Below are 19,779 nucleotides of genomic sequence, written 5' to 3'. Positions count from 1 at the left end.
GCGCCCTGTGCTCTTCACAGATGAAAGCAGGTTCACACTGAGCACATGAGCACATGTGACAGACGTGACAGAGTCTGGAGACGCCGTGGAGAACGTTCTGCTGCCTGCAACATCCTCCAGCATGACCGGTTTGGCGATGGGTCAGTCATGGTGTGGGGTGGCATTTCTTTGTGGGGCCGCACAGCCCTCCATGTGCTCGCCAGAGGTAGCCTGACTGCCATTAGGTACCGAGATGAGATCCTCAGACCCCTTGTGAGACCATATGCTGACACATATTTTTCTTTTTTCTTAGAGGAAGCATATGCAATCAGATGACCTCTTAGTGTGGCTTTGGCAGCATCCCACATTGTGGCTGGAGAAACAGGAGAATCTTTGTTGTCTTGTGTGTAGTTGTCTATCCATGTAGTTAACAACGTATGGAACACTTTGTTTGATAACATTATTTAAGGTAGTAATTGGTTGCCCATACAGTGACCCAGTTATCAAAATATCTCCCCTCCGGATCAGATATGTTTTTGTCAATTATGAATGGAACATTCTTATGGATAAGTATGGCTGTACCTCTACTATTTGATTTGAAAGATGCGAAATACACCAGTCACACCCGCGCTCTGCGAAGTTTGGCATCACAGAGGTGTGTCTTGTAATAGTGCAATGTCTGCTTGTTCCTTTTTTTTAGAGCACATAGTATCTTTTTCCCATTTTATTGAATGACCTAGACAATGGCAGTTCCATGTCAATAGATGTAAGGTACTAGTCAACGTCATCGAACAGTAATGGAACTCTAGTGCAAGTCATCTCTGGGTAAAGATGGATAATAGTTACAGCTGCGATCACATAAAATAAAAATAAATGGTGTACATAAAAGAACAATCTCTGAACACCCTAGCTGAGTTCCCAAACAACTCGACATATCCCATTGGATCTATTACCCCCACGCTCTGTCTCAAATCTGTGTTCCGAAAAAAAAAAACGTAGCAACGCACAACGTCTCCCCCTCCCCACCAAAGAAATGCCTCATCCTCTCAGCCCGCATTGAGTAAGTGACAACGTAGCCCCCGTCCAGACCACATTAAAAAAAAAAACTCCCCCAAAGGACATAGGGCTAATCTTTTGGACCAAATAAAAACAGAAATGTTGGGGCAAAATCCTTAAGAGGGATCTATAGGATATGTTGTTTGTTTTTATTAAAACGTAATAGCAACAGGATAAGGCCATAGGCATAAAATTGACACATTGAGCCTCTCGTTAAGTCTGTAAGTGTGTCGACAGCCTATAAATGGTGGAGGCCTGTGAAAATGAGAACTACAAATAACAATAATAAAAATAAAATAAAGTGAAATCAAAGTAGGCTGAAACGTTAGTAGGCCTAGGTTATGCTATAGAGCCTATCCCTCAGCTAAAAGAATATAAATTAGACGGCTATAATGACATTTAGGGGGGGCGGTGGGTCTTTGGATGGCGGCTGTATGTTGTCTTACCTCCATTAGTAATAACTGTAATCAATTTTAGTCATTGGTCCATTTCTCAGTGATCAGGATTGTCCTTCAAAAAACTTTAGTCTTTTCGGGAGTTTTGAAGTGTCGCAGGGCTCCTTGGTGAAGAATCCTGAGCTCGTTTGGGTATTTGAATCCCCTAAAGATGCCTCGGTCAATGGAGTATTTCACCTCGTCAAACTCTCGGCGTTTTCGCCGTATTCCAGCTGACAGGTCCTGGTGTACAGTGAGTTTTTTGCGTTTCCCACTGTAATGGTGTTGATTTTCACCGCCTGTAGGACTCGGTGAATCTCAGGAAACGTATGGTGATTGGGCGCGGTGGTTGTCTGGCTGCTGGTGGGTGCCTCAGTGCTCGGTGAGCTCTCTCGAGTTCTATGGGCCTGTCGGTGGACAGGTGGAGCCACTCGGGAAGTTTGTCTTGCAGGTAGCGGATCAGTGGCATGTTTCACTCTTCTTTTTCGCCCAGATTTAATAGAACACAATTATTCCTTCGCCCCCTGTTTTCCAGGTCCTCTGTTTTCTCTTCCAGCTGCTCTATTTTCTTTTTAGCATATGCTATTGTTTCCATGGCGTCTGTCAGTGAGTTTTCCATGAATAGGATTCACTCCTATTCCTCATCCAGGCGCCCCGCCCCGCGTTGATGGTTATCTTGTTGTTGATGTCAGGCAAAGCATTTTCCAGGGTTGTCACCTTGCCCCCTATCACACTGAGCTGAGAGTTAATGCCATCTAATTTGATGTTGAGTTCTGTAAGTTGGGATCTCAGCTCAGAAAGGAGGACTTCGACAGAGTGCAAGGTTGGCATTTGTTGGGCTTCGGGGGGGGACGGGTCCTCTTGCTCCTCGCTAATGGCGCTAGCTTTTTCTGAAGCTAACGGCTTCTTGGAGGCTTTTTCTGCCGCTAATGCTCGAGTCCGGGTAAAAATGTCACCTGTAATATCGCCTTTTGTAGCCGCCATGACTTTTTGACTAAAGCTAAAAGGAGTTTTAACTTGAAGTGGAAGTAAGATTAAGAATAGGAAACTACTTGTGCGGAGCTCTTAGTTCATGCGGCCAACTCGTTCAAGGGTCATGTGATCCCCCACTTCTTGTTTTTATAAAAACATTCAATGTGTAGGAAATTCCAAATTGTTCGCATAGTCAACTTACACACAGCACTGACACACACTTACTCCACCAAACATGCCACCAGTGGTCTTTCACAGTCCCCAGGTACAGAACAAATGCAAGGAAACATACAGTATAATACAGAGCCATGAGTGCATAGAACTCCCATCTTATATTGCGCAAATGAACAGCAAACCTGGTTTCAAAAAACAAATAAAGCAACACCTCACGGCACAATGCCTCTCCCCCATGTGACTTACTTGCTGTGCGTATGCAGTGGCGACCCGTCATTCAGGGAATTACATTGAGTTAATAAAGCCGCATATAAACCTGGTCTCTTTTTTGCTTTCTTGAGTAAAGCTGCTCCAAAATGCAGGTGTTCCAGCCTAGCTCAGTGCTTTCTGTGGTGGGGCTAGCCAGCAGAAAATGGAGCATTACGCCTGATTGTCTCAGTTTTCTGTCATGATTGTCTCAGTTTTCTATCACTTATGGCACAGTACATCATCCCCAATTTTAAGGTTCGAGATCGAAAATTTTAGCTCCTTGGGTTCTGCCATAGAGTTATATTAGAAGTGTCCATCCAAGAAGGCTCAAGGTCACTGGCCACAGATAGAATGACAACAAATCACGTTATATCTACTGTAGCTTTGATTGGACTGATCATGTCAACATCATACTTTCAAAATCTTAGCTAGCAAACTAGCAGTCGTCACCATGAATCAAGTCGACAAACAAATCCTTTTTGATCCTTGTCATATGAAGAGAAATTATAGAGAAAACATTATCGGTGCTCATCGGCCATTGGACAAATATTACACAACAAGTTGGAAATAGCAAATTCAACAATGAGTGGTTTGGAAGGAATCAGTGGCTAACTGAGTGCAAGACAACTTGGAACTCTGAAAAACAAGCTACGACTGGGAAAATACGTTTTGAACGGTCATCTTTCTCTTTGATGACAATATGCCCACGAAGGACCGCCGCGCCACATTCCTGTTCAAGTACATCACAACACGAGTCCAAAAATGTCTTATGCAGCTTCATAAATGATATAGGATACCAGAGGGATGTATACTGTAGCTAAAGTAATACTAAGAGAGTGTTGTGTAGTAAGCCGTTAGTAGCTCATGTGCCTCACACTAATAATTTGGTCAATTTTCACCAACGTGGTATTGTAAACCTATCGTTCGTGGCAGGTGTGTGCTTGTTTGCCTATAACCTGTTTTAGAGAAATGTAATCATCGAATATTGTAAGAGCTTTCATTGTCTGATTATATATAATCTGAATTCTGTCGCTGTACATTTCAAAAGTGATGAACAAATAGTTCTATTGACTACGTCCATCCTAGCTCGCTCATTAATGTCTTAATTGAAATTACGGATCACCTCTTATTCACTTGTCGTCCCCTTGTGACATAGTTTGTACATCTCAATTGTCAGTAGAAACCACATTTGTTAAAGCAAGTCAGCCATATAAGCTATGTTTTTTTTTTTTTAAAGGCAGTATATGAGGCTGAATGAACTGTAGCAGTGGTAAGGTGTTGGGACTGCTGTTGGGACTCTGCTGTTGGGACAGCTTTATGTAGACCCTAACAGTTTGTGGGCATCGTTTGTCACCGTTATAGTGCTATTACTGTATTGGTTAGTGTTGGGTCATGTAGTGGCTTTGCTGGCATGCATCTACATGTTTTTTTGTTTGCCCCACCGAGATTTACATGCTAAAATCGCCACTGGGTGTGTGTATGTACTGACATGTATGTGTAACTGATAGATACATTTAAAAACTTGAACATGTAGTGTGTGTGTGTATGTAAATTGTTACATCTTTTGTCTGTAATGTATTTTTCATGATATGTCGGACCCCAGTAAGACTAGCTGTCTCCATTGGCGACGGCTAATGGGGATCCTAATAAATCTAATCAAAATAGACACACATGATTATCGGTGTGTGCATGCAGACTAGCTCCAAGAAGTGAGTCTCTCTCTCACACAGCTCCTAAGACTCACCGGGCTCGTATGGACTGTTGAGAGCAGCTCAAACCTCACTGTGGCTGAGGTCATGACCTTGATGATGTCATCCCAAGTTTGGTCTGAAACAAGTATTTGGAGTTGTAATAGAAGTGTTAAGTCCAAGGAGGGAGATCACATACCACAACAGTCCCTGATCATACACATGCTACAGAGTTCAGACAAATTGAGCAGACTCACCTTCGACTTGTTCTCCATACTTAATCTCTGAGGCCTCCATCTGCACTCTTCTCAGTCTATAGGACAGGGTGAACAAGGAGCCAATGAGACAGACACACACACACACACACACACACACACACACACACACACACACACACACACACACACACACACACACACGCAGTGGCTCGATGAGATCTGAATAGGCTACATTAGAGATCTGAATAGGCTACATTAGAGCAAACAGCAGAGCAAAGTGACAGCTACTGGGACTAAAGCTGAATCAAAATGATAAAAGATGTTCTTACTGAAGGTACTGGGCAGCACTGAGGTGAGTTCCAGGTGTCTTCATTGGTCCACAAACAAGATGCCTCTAAGAAACAGATAAAGAAAAAGAGGGGGTGGGAAAAAAACGTTACTTTGAGCAATCAATTTATAAGACAACATGAGATGTCGAGTTACAGCATGAATTTGGTAGAGACGAGGTCTTTTTATATAAACAAAAATGTCCCTTTTTCAAGACCCTGTCTTTCAAAGATAATTTGTAAAAATCCAAATAACTTCACAGAATCATTGTAAAGGGTTTAAATACTGTTTCCCATGCTTGTTCAATGAACCATAAACAATTAATGAACATGCACCTGTGGAACGGTCGTTAAGAGCTTACAGACGGTAGGCAATTAAGGTCACAGTTATGAAAACTTAGGACACTAAAGAGGCCTTTCTACTGACTCTGAAAAACACCAAAAGAAAGATATGCAGGGTCACTGCTCATCTGCGTGAACGTGCCTTAGGCATGCTGCAAGGAGACATGAGGACTGCAGATGTGGCCAAATTGCAATGTCCGTACTGTGAGATGCCTAAGACAGCGGTACAGGGAGACAGGACGGACAGCTGATCGTCCTCGCAGTGGCAGACCACGTTTAACACCTGCACAGGATCGGTACATCCGAACATCACACCTGCGGGACAAGTACAGGATGGCAACAACAACTGCTCGAGTTACACCAGGAACGCACAATCCCTCCATCAGTGCTCAGACTGTCCGCAATAGGCTGAGAGAGGCTGGACTGAGGGCTTGTAGGCCTGCTGTAAGGCAGGTCCTCACCAGACATCACCGGCAACAACGTCGCCTATGGTCACAAACCCACCGTCGCTGGACCAGACAGGACTGGCAAAAAGTACTCTTCACTGACGAGTCGCGGTTGTCTCACCAGGGGTGATGGTCAGACTCGGGTTTATCGTCGAAGGAATGAGCGTTCCACCGAGGCCTGTACTCTAGAGCGGGATCGATTTTGGAGGTGGAGGGTGCGTCATGGTCTGGGGCAGTGTTTCACAGCATCATCGGACTGAGCTTGTTGTCATTGCAGGCAATCTCAACGCTGTGCGTTACAGGGAAGACAACCTCCTCTCTCATGTGGTACCCTTCCTGCAGGCTCATCCTGACATGACCCTCCAGCATGACAATGCCACCAGCCATACTGCTCGTTCTGTGCGTGATTTCCTGCAAGACAGGAATGTCAGTGTTCTACCATGGCCAGCGAAGAGCCTGGATCTTAATCCCATTGAGCAAGTCTGGGACCTGTTGGATCGGAGGGTGAGGGCTGGGGCCATTCCCCCCAGAAATGTCAGGGAACTTGCAGGTGGCTTGGTGGAAAAGTGTGGTAACAAATCACAGCAAGAACTGGCAAATCTGGTGCAGTCCATGAGGAGGAGATGCACTGCAGTACTTAATGTAGCTGGTGGCCACACCAGATACTGACTGTTACTTTTGATTTGGACCCCCTTTGTTCAGGGACACATTATTCAATTTCTGTTAGTCACATGTCTGTGGAATTTGTTCAGTTTATGCCTCAGTTGTTGAAACTTATGTTCATTCAAATATTTACACGTTAAGTTTGCTGAAAATAAACACAGTTCACAGTGAGAGGACGTTTCTTTTTGATAATATTTTTTATAAAATTGGATAATATTATTACAGGTGCTTTAAGTAACAAGTGCGTTAATTTCAGAATCATATCTCTACTAGTGTATCGGTTTAAAAAGCCTCGTCTCTACTGAATTCAAGCTGAAACTAATTTTACTGTTAAATAAATTGATTGCACAAAGTGTCATAACTGAAAAGATGGGCCATATTATGTTCTGAAACGATGTTGTCACCGGAAGTAAATTCATAGTGGTTATGCCAGTCTAATGTTATTATCTATTTGACGGTTTATTTCATTTCAAGGCTGCAAGTAAACGTGTATTGTAGACTATAGTCCAGGCCAGAGGTGTGACCAAGTCACTATCATTCGAGTCACAAGCAAGTCTCAAGGTCAAAGTCTCATGTCGAGTCCCAAGTAGAACCGGTCGAGTCAAGTCCAAGTTGTGCATTCTAAGCAAGTCCAGTCGTAACAAGTTGTCTGAAATAATTTATTGAGGCTACCAGACAGACCTTTTCATTAGGTAATAATACATTTTAACAATCAAGCAATTTTGACATAACAAAAGACCAGTAGACCTATGCTAGTAATTGTTACTTGATGCACCATTGCTGGTGAGCTTGCAAAGTAAATGGTTCATATTCTTCATCACCAAACAATTTTTGGAGCTACATACTCATTTATGGCAATCCTCTCTCCCTACAATTTGGCGTCTGCGCTGCACCCAGTCCTATAGCTGTACAGCAAATCAGCAATCTGTTTGCTTGCACAGTGGTTTTCAAACTCTGACCCGTGACCTCCAAAAAGGAGTGGTTCAAAGCTTGCGAACCTGCGCGCACACACATGCAGTCCCTGTGCAAATGAAGCCTGTCATTACAGCCATAAACAGGGATGCATTTTCAAAATGCAAGATACAGAAATCACCTGCAAGTCATTCATGTTAGCAGTCAATATCAACTAGGGATATCATGTCACTTCTCTGGAGTCCAGAGCAAGCAGGATCATATGGCCTACCTCAGGGATGGGCAACTCCAGTCCTCGGTAGCCAGAGTGTTGTCACACTTTTCCCTATCCCTAGTAAACACAGCTGAATAAACTAATTGCATTCTAAACTGAAGATCATGAATAGTTGATTATTGGAGTCAGGTGTGTTAGCTGGTGCTGGGGAAAACGTGTGACACCAATCAAACCCCCGAGGACTGGAGTTGCCCGTCCCTAGCCCTACCTGTATGCAGCCTAGGTTGCAGGATTGGATGGAAAGCATGATCTGTCTCTGTAGCCTTTTTCTTCCTCACAAAATATCCTAATTAATTTGTCAGAATATGTTACATCTTCATCCAGCTACCTTCAGACATATAACCAGTACCATCACTGGGTGGGTTATATTCACGTGGAGCAGAAGGGCAAAAGCTCGCTTGATCTTGTTTTTCAGTGTTTTTCAAATAACAGTGTTCATAACGGCATAACATTAACAAATTAAGAGGAGAGTCAATATTTTCCCCAAGCGCTGTTTTGAGTCATTTTCAGCCGGGTATTTTAGTTTAGTTTTTTGATGGTACAGTGATTCCCTACACTATTCAGCGCTTGTTTTCTCACAAACTGAAATTGAGCAAATAGTGTAGAATTTTAGCAAACAGGAAATGAGAGCAATTTCCGCTAGATAACACAGCCACAAAGTCTGAAAGAGCTTTTTCCGTTTTACAACAAATGCTACTTAGCCGGGAGAAATCAATAGGAGAATATCACAGCCAATCACAACACTAAGGGTAAGTAATACTGTGAAACACTATCATTCCACTATTAATGTCAGATATATTAGATATTGTTTAAATTACAATGCAAAAATAAAATAAAAATCCTATGTGTAGCACCAGAAAAAAGTCTGCAGAGCCCCCTCCCGCTAGAATGAACAAATGCATCTTCTAGCAATCTATTGACAGGACTGGCACCTCTCAGTCACAAAGTGAGCAATGTACCGCCTCTCGATACCTGGGTGTGTGTGTCGTGTGAGCTGTAGTTGAAGTCTAATTTTTACACGGAGAGCATTCCGTAATATAATGTGTTAACGATGAGTCGAAATCCACATAGCCTATTGTTTTCAGGCACATTCATATATTTTCTTTCGAGAGCAGGGTCCAACATTAATGATGGCCCGCACGGGCCAGTAAAAGCGTGAATCTCATCAGTCACTGACCCGATCGGGACCGTGGTGCTGCTTGAATGAACTGCCAATCATATTGCTCAAATACAAAATGGCATGACATTTACATGTGTAGTCTTGAAATGGTAGACTGCGGCAGAGCAGGAAAATTTTGAACTGGAATGCAAACATTTCGCTGTGTATTTCATATGGAATAAATGCATTAAAATTTACCTGAGACCACCAAAACAGAGCTTGTTTGTCAAAAAATCCCATGGCCCGGGGGATCCTGGCTGGCTACTCCATGTTCTTGTGGTAATCTCTCTTTCCTCCACTTTAGCTATGGCTGGTACAGCAGGACAACTAAAAAATACTGAATTACAAAATGTAAACATAATATTGGCAACTTTATGTATTTTGATGCACCAGTACATAGTATGTACATTTACATCAATTTGGCACAGTGCATTATAACCCTAACATCAAAACAGAAGAAAGCTGTCACTGATCCTTACTGTGTGCTACGCAGGGAAACCAAGATTCAACTTCCTGTTTGAAGCTTGTTCTGCCCCCTCTATAATGTCACACTAATGAAGTGATGCAATATTGATGATGTGGTTTCTCTGCAAGGGCTTAGTAACCACTGTTTAGATTTTCTCTTGTCAGATCAAGAAATAAACGTCTCAGGATTAAGCCGTCTCAGTTTATATAATGTCCCACTATTTCTGAATTCACCCTACTTTATAGGGACAATATTTAGTCAAGTCAAGACGTGCAACTTTTTTGTTCTGACGCACAAATTAGATTTTTTGAAACAAGAATTTGGTGCAATGCCGTAGGCCTAGGTTAGTGACCACATTGAATAAGCAAAAGGTATAATACAAATGGTTGGCTATATGTAGCCTATTAAAATATGTAGAAAAATATAGATTTTTCCCTATTCAGTTCCACACTGGCAGCCCCCAAAACCTCACTGCGCTAACTCACCCGACCTGTGTCGATTGACAATTTTCTGGTCCAATCAGAGGTCTGAGTGTGTGTTTCACTAGCCAATCAGTATTTCTGCAAGTGCGGTACTGGCTGCATTCGAAACATGTAAAATACACACCCTCTCCCCTCAAATTAAGTGAATATCATGACTTATGATGAGTTGACACTTGCAGGGCAAGGGAATAATGAATGCATTTTAAAATGGACCGCCCTTGCCCGGAAATGTGTCACTCGTTCGCCCCACGGTTGTGTTTTCAGTCATCATGGAACCACCGGTAGCTGTTGTGTGTGCTTTATATGCGTTAGAGGCAATTATGATTGCATTTCATATATTGGCTAGAAGACAACGCATTCGCAGACATCGAATGCAACCATCTGACGATATCAGGTAAATCGAAAACGACAATGTAGAAGTGTGATGTCAGGGAAAGTTGTATGCACTAGCTAATGTTTCCAAAAGCTAACCAAACAAAAACATCATTACTTTCACGATACACGTTTGTGCTGTCATGTGCAGTATTAGCACAGTTTAACTTATTTACATTTGTTTTTACTTGTACTTGTATGTTGACTTCTCCATATTGATGTTGGTTTTACATTTTGGCTGACTTTTCTTAGCGAATGTACAATCATCGCAAATTGAATTATGGGGCGTTACAGGCCCCGGAGTGAACAGGATTGTAAACTCACAAACTCTATCAAAAACGAGGGCTGAGGGGCTTAGGTTGCCAACTTCCTTTACTTGGCTAATCGTTTGGACCGTTGGCAAAGATGGCCCTGGCGATTCCCCCAAGGGCATAAGGCAAGGGTAAGAGGAGGAGGGTGTGTCTTATGTGTTTGAAACGCAGCCATTGTCTCGGGCTGCGTGTAGAATATTCCACTTCGATTCTGTGCCACAAAATGAGTGACTAAACGTTAAAAAACCTGGCCAAATACTTTCAAGTCATCAGTCTCAAGTCAAAGTCGAGTCCCGAGTTTTAGGCTCCAAATCAAGTCTCAGGTTTTGAAAAAGTATATCAACTCGAGTCAGACTCCAGTCCAAGTCATGTGACTTGAGTCCACACCTCTGGTACAGGCTCTCTCCGAAAGGTTTGAAAAAAAATCTGTCACAAGTGTTGGTGTTTTAAAAGTATACAAGCTGTTGTCACAGTGAGGCCTGATCACACGTTGAATCATTCCAAAAAGAATGAAAATAACTCCAAATTTTGAGGTGGCCTTGTTCTGTCTGACAATATTTTTATACATTGTCAAATTGTGAATGAAGAGACTGATGAACAGCCCAGCATGGAATTGACAGAGGCAGGGAAAACGGAACACACTCTTATTTTGTATTTTTACCAAAATGCCACTTTTTGAGAATCCTCCCACAGTCACATGCAAGTAAGACATTTTGATTTCTATATATGATTACAAAGAGCAGATCCTGAGCTTTTCAAAACCCTTACATTTGCTAAACAACAAAAAACTAAATGCTCTTTCAAAATATCACTTCTTCTTGGGATAACCGCAAGTCCATCCATTTCTCAAGTGAGCATTCACAAGACAAAAGTAGATTCTATTTCGATTGTATTCCATTATATTCTTACTATATACACAGTATACTGAGTGTACAAAACATTAAGAACACTTTCCTAATATTCAGTTGCACCCCCGCTTTTATCCTCAGACGAGTCCATTTTCCGGGGCATGGACTCAACAAGGTGTCGAAAGCATTCCACACAGATGCTGGCCCATGTTGACCAATGTTTTTCACTGTTGTGTCAAGTTAGCTGGATGTCCTTTGGGTGGTGGACCAGTCTTAATATACAAGGGAAATCGTTGAGCGTGAAAAATCTAGCAGCGTTGAAATTGTTGATACAAACTTGTGCACCTGGCACCTACTACCATACCCCGTTCAAAGGCACTTAAATATTTTGTCTTGCCCATTCACCCTCTGAATGGCACACAGACAATCCATGTCTCAATTATCTCAAGGCCTAGAAATCCTTCTTTACCCAGCTCCTCCCCTTAATCTACACTGATTGGTATTCATCACGGCTACTCTAGTGTTAAATCATTAAAATGCTTTGATGTCTGTCCTATCATTAGTATTGTATCCTCTGCATTATTAAATCGGTGACCAACATACCTTGTTGGCAAGTGGGATTTGATGGTGTTTGTAATATAAGGAGTAACATAACACATTACTTTGCACAGAAAGTAGTATTGTAATATAACACGTTATGTTGATTGAAAGTTACGAGCAATACGTCATATTTTACAAGTAACGAATCCCAACACTGATCATTTGTGGTTGCAGCAAGGATAGGTTTATAAACTGATTTTGGATCAAAATCAGAGTAAAGTTGGAGCAACATAAACCAATTTCTTTTTCATTTACAAATATTGGTGCACCTCTACTGATTAGTCTGGGGAGGTAGTTTGTCATTATGTGGTAGTTAATGCGTTGTTGTGTCAAACAAACTTGTGTCACTGTTGCACCACTTGATCTCCACAGCATTGCTATCTGCTGCTGACGGAACTCATACTGACAGGAAGTGACATGTACTGCGGTTGCCGTGGATACCTTGGTCAATAAGAGATGTGATAAACATGAGACCCTATACTGTTTAGTATTGTATGAACATACACAACATAGCAGCTATAGTAGTACTTGATGTTTAAAGTTTGGGGAGGAGAAAATGTTACTCACAGTGCAGTAGCAGTAGCCCTGTCCAGTTGGGCCAGATGAGACACACTGTCCCTTTGCACTGAGGACAAATCAACAGGATTATGGGTTACAGACTGCTCCTATAGACTGTTAATCTCTGTAGATTTTATTTATCTAAACTACATTAAAGTAAGTTTCATATCTAAAGGTGCCCTATAGGCCTAGCTCCCTGTGAAAGAAATCAATTTTATTGAGCAATTTGACCCTACACAGTGCATTCGGAAAGTATACCCTTTCTCCACATTGTTACGTTACAGCCCTATTCTAAAATTGATTGAATTGTTTTTCCCCCCTCAATCTACACACAATACCCCATAATCCAAAGTGAAAACAGGTTTGTAGAAATGTTTGCAAATGTATTAAATTAAAAACAAATACCTTATTACGTTCAGACCCTTTGCTATGAGACTCAACATTGAGCTCAGGTGCATCCTGTTTCCATTGATCATCCTTGAGATGTTTCTACAACTTGATTGGAGTCCACCTGTGGTAAATTCAATTGATTGTACATGATTTGGAAAGACAACACCTGTCTATATAAGGTCCCACAGTTAACAGTGGATGTCCGTAGAGCACCGAGACAGGATTGTGTCGAAGCACAGATCTGGGGATGGGTACAAAAAATGTCTGCAGCATTGAAGGTCCCCAAGAACATAGTAGCCTTCATTATTCTTAAATGGAAGATGTTTGGAACCACGAAGACTCTTCCTAGAGCTGGCCGCCCAGCCAAACTGAGCAATCAGGGGAGAAGGGCCTTAGTCAGGGAAGTGACCAAGAAAGAACCTGATCGACACTCTGACAGACCAGAGTTCCTCTGTGGAGATGGGAGAACCTTCCAGAAGGACAACCATCTCTGCAGCACTCCACCAATCCTACCTTTATGATAGAGTGGCCAGACAGAAACCACTCCTCAGTAAAAGGCACATGACAGCCTGCTTGGAGTTTGTCAAAAGGCACCTAAAGGACTCTCAGACCATGAGAAACAAGATTCTCTGGTCTGATGAAACCAAGATTGAACTCTTTGGCCTTCTAAGCATCACATCTGGAGGAAACCTGGCACCATCCCTATGGTGAAGCATGGTGGTGGCAGCATCATTTTGTGGGGATGTTTTTCAGCGGCAGGGACTGGGAGACTAGTCAGGATCAAAGTAAAGATGTACAGAGAGATCCTTGATGAAAACCTGCTTCAGAGCACTCAGGACCTCAGACTAGGGTGAAGTATCACCTTTCAAATGGACAACGACCCTAAGCACACAGCCAACACAACGCGGAAGTGGCTTCGGGACAAGTCTGTGAATGTCCTTGAGTGGCACAGCCAGAGCCCGGACTTGAACCCGATCAAACATCTCTGGAGACCTGAAAATAGCTCCGCAGCGACTCTCCCCATCCAACTTGACAGAGCTTGAGAGGATCTGCAGAGAAGAATGAGAGAAACTCCCCAAATACAGGTGTGCCAAGCTTGAAGACTTGAGGCTGTAATAGCTGAGTAAAGGGTCTGAATACTTATGTAAATGTGATATTTCCATTTTGTATTTTTAATACATTTGCAAAAATAATAAATTAAACTGTTTTTGCTTTAGTGATGAGGTATTGTCTAGATTGATGAGGGGGGGGGAATTATTTAATCATCCTTAGAATAAATCTAATGTAACAAAATGTGGAAAAAGTTAAGGGGTCTGAATACTTTCCCAATGCACTGTATGGGTTATTCATATGTTAAGACATTTATAACCAATCCCCAGGTCAAAAGGTCAATGTTGTTTGTCTCACCTGTACAGGTGCCCAGGCTGAGGTCATACCCTGGCAGCTGCTCCTCCTGAAACACCCTCTTCAAGTTCACCCTGAGCATCTCCTCTATCTCCATCCATATTCTTTCCTTCACTCTCTCGTCTTCCTCCATCTGTCTCCTCTCTTTCTCTGTAAGGGGAATTCTGTAAAGCCTCCAAAATGTTCTCCTCCCTCTCGTCATTGGTCCAGCTGATGGGCACTGTGGGCCAATAGATGCCAAGAAATCAGAGGAAGACAATGATGTCACTTTCCTCTGGAAGCACAGGGCAGCAGGACACAATAAACCTGAGAAAAACAGTGACGCCACTGACATATGATATAGTGGTAAAGCAACACGCTATATCTACGCAGTCTATCACATATTTATGTGCACTTAACATACAACTCAGCAGATACATACAGTACCAGTCAAATGTTTGGACACATCTAATCATTCAAGGGTTTTTCTTTATTTTTTTACTATTTTCTACATTGTAGAATAATAGTGAAGACATCAAAACTATGAAATAACACATATGGAATCATGTAGTTATCAAAAAAAGTGTTAAATCAAAATATATTTTATATGGGAGATTCTTCAAAGTTGCCACCCTTTGCCTTGACAGCTTTGCACACTTAGTATTCTCTCAACCAGTTTCACCTAGAATGATTTTCCAAGTCTTGAAAGAGTTCCCACATATGCTGAGCACTTGTTGGCTGCTTTTACTTCACTCTGCGGTCTGACTCATCCCAAACCATCTCAATTTGGTTGAGGTCGGGAGAATGTGGAGGCCAAGTCATTTGACGCAGCACTCCATCACTCTCCTTCTTGGTCAAATAGCCCTTACACAGCCTGGAGGTGTGTTTTGGGTCATTGTCCTGTTGAAAAACTAATGATAGTCCCACTAAGCCCAAACCTGATGGGAAGGCGTATCGCTGCAGAATGCAGTGGTAGCCATGCTGGTTAAGTGTGCCTTGAATTCTAAATAAATCACTGACAGTGTCACCAGCAAAGCACACACACACCATCCCACCTCCTCCTCCATGCTTTACGGTGGGAAATACACATGTGGAGATCATCCGTTCACCCACACCGTGTCTCACAAAGACACGGCGGTTCTAACCAAAAATCTCCATGTTGGACTCCAGAACAAAGGAAAAATTTCCACTGGTCTAATGTCCATTGCTCGTTTCTCATGGCCCAAGCAAGTCTCTTCTTCTAATTGGTGTCCTTAGTGGTTTCTTTGCAGCAATTTGACCATGAAGGCCTGATTTACACAGTCTCCTCTGAACAGTTGATGTTGAGATGTGTCTGTTACTTCAGCTGTGTGAAGCATTTATTTGGGCTGCAATTTCTGAGGCTGGTAACTCTAATGAACTCATCCTCTGCAGCAGAGGCAATTCTGGGTATTCCATTCCTGTGGCGGTCCTCATGAGAGCCAGTTATCACAGAGCTTGATGTTTTTTGCGACTGCACTTAAAGTTTCTTCAAAGTTCTTGACATTTTCTGGATTGACTGATCTTAATGTAAAGGACTGTTAGTTCTCTTTAATTATTTGAGCTGTTCTTGCCATAGTATGGACTTTGTCTTTTACCAAATAGGGGCATCTTCTGTATACCACCTCTACCTTGTCACAACATTACTGATTGGCTGAAACGCATTAAGGAAAGAAAATCCACAAATTAACAAGGCACACCTGTTAATTGAAATGCATTCCAGATGACTACCTCATGAAGCTGGTTGAGAGAATGCCAAGAGTGTGCAAAGCTGTCATCAAGACAAAGGATGGCTATTTGAAGAATCTCAAATATATTTAGATTTGTTTAACACGTTTCTGGTTACTACATGATTCCATATGTGTTATTTCATAGTTTTGATGTCTTCACTATTATTCTACAATGTAGAAAATTGTAAAAAGAAAATAAAAAAAAACTTGAATTAGTAGGTTTTCTAAAACTTTTCATCGGTAGTGTAGGCGTGTCCAAATTTGACATTATGGCAGAATAGTAATCTCCTTACTCACCCGTCTCCTCAGTAGCGCCCCTAAGTGGTCAGTCAGCAGCACAGTGCGTAGTTGCCCCAGCGTGAACGTGTCAGGGGAGGGTAAATTTGGTTTGGGGTGCCGGGCGGGGCAGTTGAGCATCACACACCTCTGTCTCTGGCAAGGAGGCTTTAGGTATACCGACGCGTCACTCAGGACCTTCTGAAACACAGCAGTCCGGTCGACCCGCACCCTCAGCCCCTCTCCCATGAGTTCCCCCCCAGCCACAGGAAGAACCCCTGTCCCTCTCAGGGACTGCACTCTAACCATCACTGCTGGGAGAACCTACACACAAACACATCGCACTTACAGTTGAAGTCTGAAATGTACATACACCTTAGCCAAATACATTTAAACTCCGTTTTTCACAATTCCTGACATTTAATCCGAGTAAAAATTCCCTGTCTTAGGTCAGTTAGGATCACCACTTTATTTTAAGGTGTAATGTCAGAATAATAGTAGAGAGAATGATTTATTTCAGCTTTTATTTATTTCATCACACTCCCAGTGGGTCAGAAGTTTACATACACTCAATAAGTATTTTGGTAGCATTGCCTTTTAAATTGTTTAACTTTGGTCAAACGTTTTGGGTAGCCTTCCACAAGCTTCCCAGAATAAGTTGGGTGAATTTTGGCCCATTCCTCATGATAGAGCTGGTGTAACTGAGTCAGGTTTGTAGGCCTCCTTGCGCGCACACACACTTTTTCAGTTCTGTCCACAAATTTTCTACAGGATTGAGGTCAGGGCTTTGTGATGGCCACTCCAAAGTTGTCCTTTAGCCATTTTGCCACAACTTTGGAAGTATGCTTGGGGTCGTTGTCCATTTGGAAGACCCATTTGCGATCAAGCTTTAACTTCCTGACTGATGTCTTGAGATGTTGCTTCAATATATCCACATAATTTCCCTCATGATGCATCTATTTTGTGAAGTGCACCAGTCCCTCCTGCAGCAAAGCTCCCCCACAACATGATGCTGCCACCCCGGTGCTTCACGGTTGGGATGGTGTTCTTCGGCTTGCAACCCTCCCCCTTTTTCCTCCAAACATAATGGTCATTATGGCCAAACAGTTCTATTTTTGTTTCATCAGACCAGAGGACATTTCTCCAAAAAGTACAATCTTTGTCCCCATGTGCAGTTGCAAACCGTAGTCTGGCTTTTTTATGGCGGTTTTGGAGCAGTGGCTTCTTCCTTGCCGAGCAGCCTTTCAGTTTATGTCGATATAGGACTCGTTTTACTGTGGATATAGATACTTTTGTACCCATTTCCGCCAGCATCTTCACATGGTCCTTTGCTGTTGTTTTGGGATTGATTTGCACTTTTCGCACCAAAGTAAGTTCATCTCTAGGAGACAGAACGCGTCTCCTTCCTGAGCGGTATGACGGCTGCGTGGTCCCATGGTGTTTATACTTGCATACTATTGTTTGTACAGATGAACGTGGTACCTTCAGGCATTTGGAAATTGCTCCCAAGGATGAACCAGACTTGTGGACGTCTACAGTTTGTTATCTGAGGTCTTGGCTGATTATTTTTGATTTTCCCATGATGTCAAGCAAAGAGACACTGAGTTTGAAGATAGGCCTTGAAATAGATCCACAGGTACACCTCTAATTGACTCAAATGATGTCAATTAGCCTATCAGAAGCTTCTAAAGCCATGACATCATTTTCTGGAATTTTCCAAGCTGTTTAAAGGCACAGTCAACTTAGTGTAAGTAAACTTCTGACCCACTGGAATTGTGACAGATTAATTCACTTATAATTCACTGAGTCTGTAACCATTGTTGGAAAAATGACTTGTGTCATGCACAAAGTAGATGTCCTAACCGACTTGCCAAAACTATAGTTTGTTAACAAGAAATCGGTGGAGTGGTTGAGAAACGAGTTTTAATGACTCCAACCTAAGTGTATGTAAACTTCCGACTTCAACTGTACATGTTGTCCATGGATAGCAGACAATTTTCTAGTGTGCAAAGACATGCACTATCAATCACACAGTCAAAAACTATTGCAGTAGTAGCCTTCTGCCTGTAGTGGTATAGGCTTCATTTGTCTCCTGCATGCCAAGACATATGCACCATCAATCACACAGTCAAAAACTATTGCAGTAATAGCCTTCTGCCTGTAGTGGTGTAGGCTTAACTTGCCTCCTGCAGGACTGTGTGGTGTTGTATTGACCGATGCCATGTAAAAACGAGACCCATGCAATGTAGAAACACGGTGGCACATTTTGCTGTGTGACCCACATTGTATTTGCCAGTCAGGGGTTAATAATACTTGCCGCAATGTTTAAATGTTATGTCGATGATGGCAATGCCAACAGTCTCATATGAAAATGTATGAATTCAATTTCGTTCACAATCATCATGTGGTAGTTGATAACAGTTTGGGGTACAATTTGCCTCCACATATCTCTCGATAGTTCAACCTGTCAAAGAGAAAAGCGCGTGCTGTCAACTCATACATTACAACCAGTGCACCAACTGCAAAACAATTCTAAGGCAAAATACAATGGGGTTATACGAGAATTAATTAAAAAGGAAGCTAATGTTAGTTAGTTAACTGTTAATCTAACGTTAAACAGACCGACCTGTCCGTCTGCATAAAGCGTATTCAGCACCGTGGAGGGTGACAAGAAGTCCCTGTTTCGGAGATTCTTAGCGCTGCTTTCTTTGAACCAAAGCTTCTCCGGCTCACTCGAGATTCTGTCCCCGCTACCCAGACCATTTGCATCAGAAACATTTTCAGACTCTCCCCGTAGTGTGGAGCCCAGAGCTTGGACGGTATGGGTGATCCGAAATGGCGTCTCCTCAATGTTCTCCATCACTAACTCACTACCTGGTCATCACTTCAGCTGAGCAATACGGTATCGTAGTAATTTCTGCTTTATGACAGCTAGTTTTTCAAATAAAAACATGCGTTCACTTGATCCAGTTAGTCTATCGATGTCGCATTGGCTGTAAATGACTGCATAATAATCACAATGCGGAACTGTAGAGTGCAAATGTTGTTTCCCGAATCCCGTTTATTTGTGAAGTACGGCAAAAGCGCGAGTTTAGGGCCATTTTATGTGTGGCATGGTTGCCTGTTCAGCACAATGTATGAAACTTAAATTAACTTTTTGCAAACATTAAGTGGTAGATGTTAGAATGGCAGTTTATTATATGGCTTCTCCTACTTTTTCAATAATGTCATGGTCTCTGGATTAATTCAGATAAGTGGCGACCTGTCATTCAGGGCAAGTGGTGCAGAGGCCCACCTGTTTAGCTATAAAATAATAATTTTTATTTTGTTTGTTTTTTTGCTGCATGTTTTGCATGTTATTTTGGCATTAATACGTCAAATAACAGTTTTCAAACAATGTAAAAAAATAATGATTAAGTTAATAAAGCTGCATACAAACATGATCTCTTTTTT

At 42.2% G+C, this 19,779-nt stretch overlaps 1 protein-coding gene across 3 annotated transcripts in view; it reads right to left on the bottom strand.

The window, feature by feature from the left end:
* The window catches only part of LOC129860978 (DALR anticodon-binding domain-containing protein 3-like), a 37,349-nt gene extending 17,918 nt beyond the window's left edge, over positions 1–19,431 (bottom strand). For 2 of the 3 annotated variants that reach the window (XM_055931959.1, XM_055931961.1), the window contains exons 1-8: positions 18,953–19,431; positions 16,348–16,650; positions 14,327–14,543; positions 12,935–13,040; positions 12,539–12,596; positions 5,100–5,164; positions 4,810–4,865; positions 4,609–4,691 (exon numbers count right to left, since the gene is read on the bottom strand). In XM_055931959.1, the coding sequence (XP_055787934.1) occupies positions 4,609–4,691; positions 4,810–4,865; positions 5,100–5,164; positions 12,539–12,596; positions 12,935–13,040; positions 14,327–14,543; positions 16,348–16,650; positions 18,953–19,186 (1,122 nt within the window). In that variant the 5' untranslated portion in view covers positions 19,187–19,431. The remainder of the gene's footprint in view (positions 1–4,608; positions 4,692–4,809; positions 4,866–5,099; positions 5,165–12,538; positions 12,597–12,934; positions 13,041–14,326; positions 14,544–16,347; positions 16,651–18,952) is intronic. The other variant, XM_055931958.1, reaches the window with a different exon arrangement.
* Positions 19,432–19,779: the final 348 nt, after the last annotated feature.

The sequence above is a fragment of the Salvelinus fontinalis genome, chromosome 8 (genome assembly GCF_029448725.1).
Source record: "Salvelinus fontinalis isolate EN_2023a chromosome 8, ASM2944872v1, whole genome shotgun sequence".
NCBI lineage: Eukaryota > Metazoa > Chordata > Actinopteri > Salmoniformes > Salmonidae > Salvelinus > Salvelinus fontinalis.
Note: the sequence above shows the minus strand (reverse complement) of the source record. Positions and strands in the feature narration are given on the sequence as shown.